At 48.5% G+C, this 4,747-nt stretch overlaps 1 protein-coding gene across 1 annotated transcript; it reads right to left on the bottom strand.

Annotated features, from left to right (window-relative positions):
* Positions 1–4,747, bottom strand: LOC104448699 (wall-associated receptor kinase-like 14). Its single transcript, XM_010062582.3, has 3 exons — positions 3,461–4,747; positions 1,595–1,672; positions 1–1,438 (listed from the first exon to the last, which is right to left on the bottom strand). Exons 1-3 carry the CDS (start codon positions 4,221–4,223, stop codon positions 159–161), a joined length of 2,121 nt encoding a protein of 706 aa, XP_010060884.2. The 5' UTR covers positions 4,224–4,747; the 3' UTR covers positions 1–158.

Genomic DNA, 4,747 nt, shown 5'->3' with positions numbered 1-4,747 from the left:
CAAACAACGGGAGGTATTACTTTATTTCTGGGCACTACTCCAGAACAAACATGCTGATGAGCGAATAATCCAGCTAGTTAGAGTCAAAACTTGACTATAAATGGATTTACAGTTGTGGCGTCCTACAGCAGATGTAAAAGCTTCGAATGCAGAGGGACTTAAGTCACTGGAATCACCTTAGAGAGTAAACTGCTTGATGAGGGAGAGCTCTCTTCACTTGGAGATGAATCTCTCATTGATGCCGTCAAAACGCTCCCGGTTGAGCTTATGGTGCTACCTCCGGTTTGATCACCAGCGTCAACCGCCTTTCTGATCTCCGGTTCGGCTCTCCCCTTGGGACAAATGAGCAACTTCTCGCTGATACTGCCTGAAGAAGAGCACGAAGACGCCTCGGACAAGGTCGTGCAACTTTTCTCTTCGGAAGCGGCCCATCTACTGAGCCAGAGCCTGTCCAATTCGTCCGCCACTTCCTTCATGGTAGGCCTCATGTCTCGGTGAGACGCAAGGCACCGGAATGCCAGCTCGGCGACCTTCTGCACGGACAGGTACGTCCACTCGTCCTTGTTCACGTCGAGGGAGGGGTCAATGATCTCATCCAACCGCGCCCTCCCGATCCTATCCGTGGCCAGATTGGCCAAGTTCACTTCGTTCTGAGGCCGTGAGAAGTCCACGACCTTCAGCGACGTGATGATCTCCGTGAGTACTACGCCTAAGCTGTAGACATCCGATTTGTCAGAGAGGTGGAAATCCTGATGGTACTGGGGATCGAGATAGCCCGGGGTCCCCTGTGGGGCGGTCGAGATGTGGGAGTCCTCGAGCATGCCAAGTCTCGAAAGGCCAAAATCCGCAACCTTCGACGTGAAACTGTAGTCCAAAAGAATGTTGCTCGACTTGACATCCCTATGGTATATTGGTGGCTTAATAGAGTGGAGATGGGCAATTGCTTGAGCAGTTTCTGAGGCAATTTTGAGCCTGATCGGCCAGGAAAGTCCTTGACCTCTCTCTCTGTGCAGATGCTGGCACAATGTGCCATTGGGCATAAACTCGTAGATGAGGATCTGCTCGCCTTTCTCGATCGAGCAGCCGAGGAGCTTGACCAGGTGGGGGTGGCTCACGGATGACAGGAGCTTGATCTCATTCATGACTTGCTCGACGCTGTCCCTCTGTTTGATCCTCTTGATGGCGACCCACTCATCGTCGCCGTTCAGTTTCCCCGAATAGACCGTCCCGAACGCCCCAGTCCCTAACCTCTGCTTCTCTGCGAAGTAGTTTGTGGCTCTCTCGATCTCTTTGTACGGATAGAAGGTGATGCTGCTCTTGCCTGAGGCCTCGGACAGACGGCGCTGCACCTCGAGTTGGGCTTTCCATTTGCTTCGCCGTCGAAAGAAGTAGCAGATCAAGCCCAAACTGATCATGAAGGAAGCCCCAACTACGACACCTGAAAACAAAGAAACAAGACGACATGAGACGTAAGCAATTACTAAAAGTCACTTGAAGTCACTAGTTACTTTTTCTACGAGAAATTCGGAACCATAGAACACGTAAGCAATTATTTATGATCATATAATTGATTCGATAGAAAGAAAAAGAGTACCTCCGACTAGAACAATTATTCTGGTGGCTCCTCCGCATTGGCCAGAGAGATACTTTGCAGGATTGCACATGAACGCGTCTGCTTGCAAGACAAGAACAAGAAAACAAATATCAGCACTCAGCAGGATGGAGAGTTTCCGTAATCACGTACATAAAACAACACGGACATCTCGACTCGAAAAACTCTTGGGAGCCACCACGATCGGCACGACCAAAATCGATTTCCCATGAATCCTAAGTTCTGGTTAAGCACGAAAACTAAGAGCTGGCCAGCTCGACACCGAAAGGACATAGAACTAAAAGGAACAGTCGACTGTCATTGTCTACTAGAATGTCTTTTTTTAGTCTTGACAAAGTGAAAGAGATACCAATGTCGAAGTTAAATTCAAAGTTCTCTATTCTATGAGTGCCCTACAAAGTCGAGATTCTGGGCTTTGGGTGGATCTCTCTTTGCACTTAGCGTCTCTAAAGTCTCTGAGGCTCAGTCATCACCAAGACTGCAAGACACCCACCCCACGAAATATGCCGATCCATTGACTATCGTAATTCTATAAGATCAAAATCACTTTGGAGCATAGTCGGCATCGTGCAAAAGAATCCACAGATTTCCAGCGGCGATATGCGTTAGGTGAAACAACCTACTCTTGAGCGCGACGCACGCCCTGTTCTCTCGCCCCGTGCCGGACAAAAGACAGGACAATAATGGTGGATCGTTCCTTTAACGACTCAGGAAGAAAAGCAGGACACCGGCCCAAATATTATATCAACTTTGACCTGACTTTACGACAGAAACTTAAGTAGGCTGATGTTAATCCGTCGTTCAATGGGTCCCTTGCATTATTGTCCGCCCGCTAAAGGGGTACCTGTGCGTTTACCTTTGCTGCGTTCTAGAGAGGGCAAACGTGCTCATTTAACCAAACCGGGCACCAGGACGACGAAATTCCGTGCCGAATAATCATAAATAAATGATGTGCTTATCCGGCCACGAGCTATGATGGCATCCACTTGAATTAGGATAGGATAGGGAAAATAGGCATCCCCTCAACTCGATCGAAGAATACCAAGTCGAGTGTGCGCTTTATTCGTAAATGTGGATCTGAAGGAGTTATCGCATGGATTTTGCATGTATTCTGAATTAGATGGGAGCATTAATAGAGGTTTTTTTTTGGTAAAAAGAGCATTAATAGAGGTTGGTCTCACCAAACTCGGTTTTTAGTGCAAGTTGATCTTTTCGCTGAAAAATTTACTCGGCGACGTCTCTATGCTAGAGTAATTTACATTGATTTCTGGAGGCGTCGCCGTACCTTGTGAAGCTACAGCAGGATCTGGTTAGCATTGATTAGTTGACTTCAGTTGAGAGAAAAATTAGAGCAACATGAACAGTTTCTTGGGTAAGGAACATAAAATAATGAAATGAAGGAAACTTTTAACCCTTCTCCATCCACAATTCACGACCGTTTGCTAATGGCAACCTTTTTTCGCAATTTTAATTTCCTTTTAAAAGCCTTTGCAAGGGATTGCTAGTGGGAAATTATGGTTGGAGAGAGGCCTTCATGAAGATTTTAATTCCTCTATTGTTGTTTGCATGAAAGAGATCACCAAACTACAAAAAGGCGTCCCCACAATTTTATAAGGAAAGTAGACAATTTAGAAAAATCTAATTTAACTTAGCAAAATATTAGATGGGGTTTTGATTTTAGAACTTGAGTAAGTGGATCGTATTCTTAACCTACTACCAGCCCCGCATAACAGTTAGCAAATATAATTTTGTATATCGCTTCGGCATTTTTGGCACCAATATAAGATTTTAATCGCAGAAGATTAATGGGGTCAAAAGAGTCGAGAATAATGAAATCCTGGAACTAACCTCTCCGGCAGCCGGTGCCTGCCAAGAACCCGTCGCCACGGAACCCGTCCCTGCACTTGCACCGGAACCCATTTCCGCCGCCGTTCGGTAGCAGCGAGAGTTGAACGCAGTCCGCGTCCCGGGAGCACTCGCACCGGTTGCCGTTTACCCACCACGCCAGCTGCAGCATCTGGACGCCCAGCGACACCGACACATTGTTCAGCTTCTCCGCCGATATCGACGACAGAAAGAACTTGCAGCCGAGGGCGGAGAGCCTGCTGCGGTTGAGAAACTTTGTGCTGTAGTGGTTCTCCTTCTCGGAGTAGCAGCTCATGCTGGTGTTGGCCTTGTTCTTAGTCTCGCAGAGGGACTGGAATTGGGCCTGGATGACCTGGGTGTTGGGCAAGTCGCAGGGGGAGATCTTTGTGCAGTTGTTGAGCAGGATGGCGTTCTTCCCCATCGGGGCGTAGTTGCGGCCATAGAGATTGGCGATGGCCTCGAACGAGCGGTTGCACTCGGCCTCGATGGTGACGGTGACGGTCTCCGAGGACGCGGCCTGCACCACGAACTCCCCTATGAGGGCGTCCCCGTCGTCGGTGCAGTTGAGCTGGATCGGGCAGCCCGGCGAGAACCCGAACGGATAAGTCAGGTTCTGATTCGCGGGCTTGCCGTTGTGGCACGTCTGGCTGCAAGGTGGGGGGATAGCTTTACGCGCCGCCGCGAGAATAGGCAAGACCACGCCGGCCAAAAGGAGGAGGGTGGACCGAACGGTCTTCGGCATCATCGAAGAGAAGTCGATCGAGAGACGGTCGTGGATTGCGGGTCAGTTTTTATCAGCGAGAAGCATGAGGGAAGGACCAGCAACAGTCAAGCGAGAGAGCAAGTTCCCTTCAGCTTCGCCTTTTCAGCTTTCCTTTTTCAGCGGATTAGGTTTGCTTTCAGTAGAAGGGATCGTGCTGGGGGAAGAGAGGAAGAGTTCAAAGGAGGACGTGTGGAATTTGGAGAGTGCTTAGAAAGAGAAAGTTCCTTTTCACACCCGAGACAAGGAAATTGTAACGAGAAACCGAAGCGGAATCGAACAGCGTTCAACGTCGCATATTTCACGGGCAAGAGGGCTAAGATGAGACAAGAATTATCAAGGAAGAGTCCCGATGGAGCGGACAAGTGGTGCTCGGGTCAGTTTGACCTTTTATTTTTTTCTTTTAGAAGGGGGATTATGTTATATTATGTGGTGCTGATGAATTGCTATTCAGGTCCCTTAAGCCAGTCGAAATTGACAGTTGACCACAGGCAAAATGGAACGTTGAT

Source organism: Eucalyptus grandis, chromosome 6 (genome assembly GCF_016545825.1).
Source record: "Eucalyptus grandis isolate ANBG69807.140 chromosome 6, ASM1654582v1, whole genome shotgun sequence".
Taxonomy (NCBI): Eukaryota; Viridiplantae; Streptophyta; class Magnoliopsida; order Myrtales; family Myrtaceae; genus Eucalyptus; species Eucalyptus grandis.
Note: the sequence above shows the minus strand (reverse complement) of the source record. Positions and strands in the feature narration are given on the sequence as shown.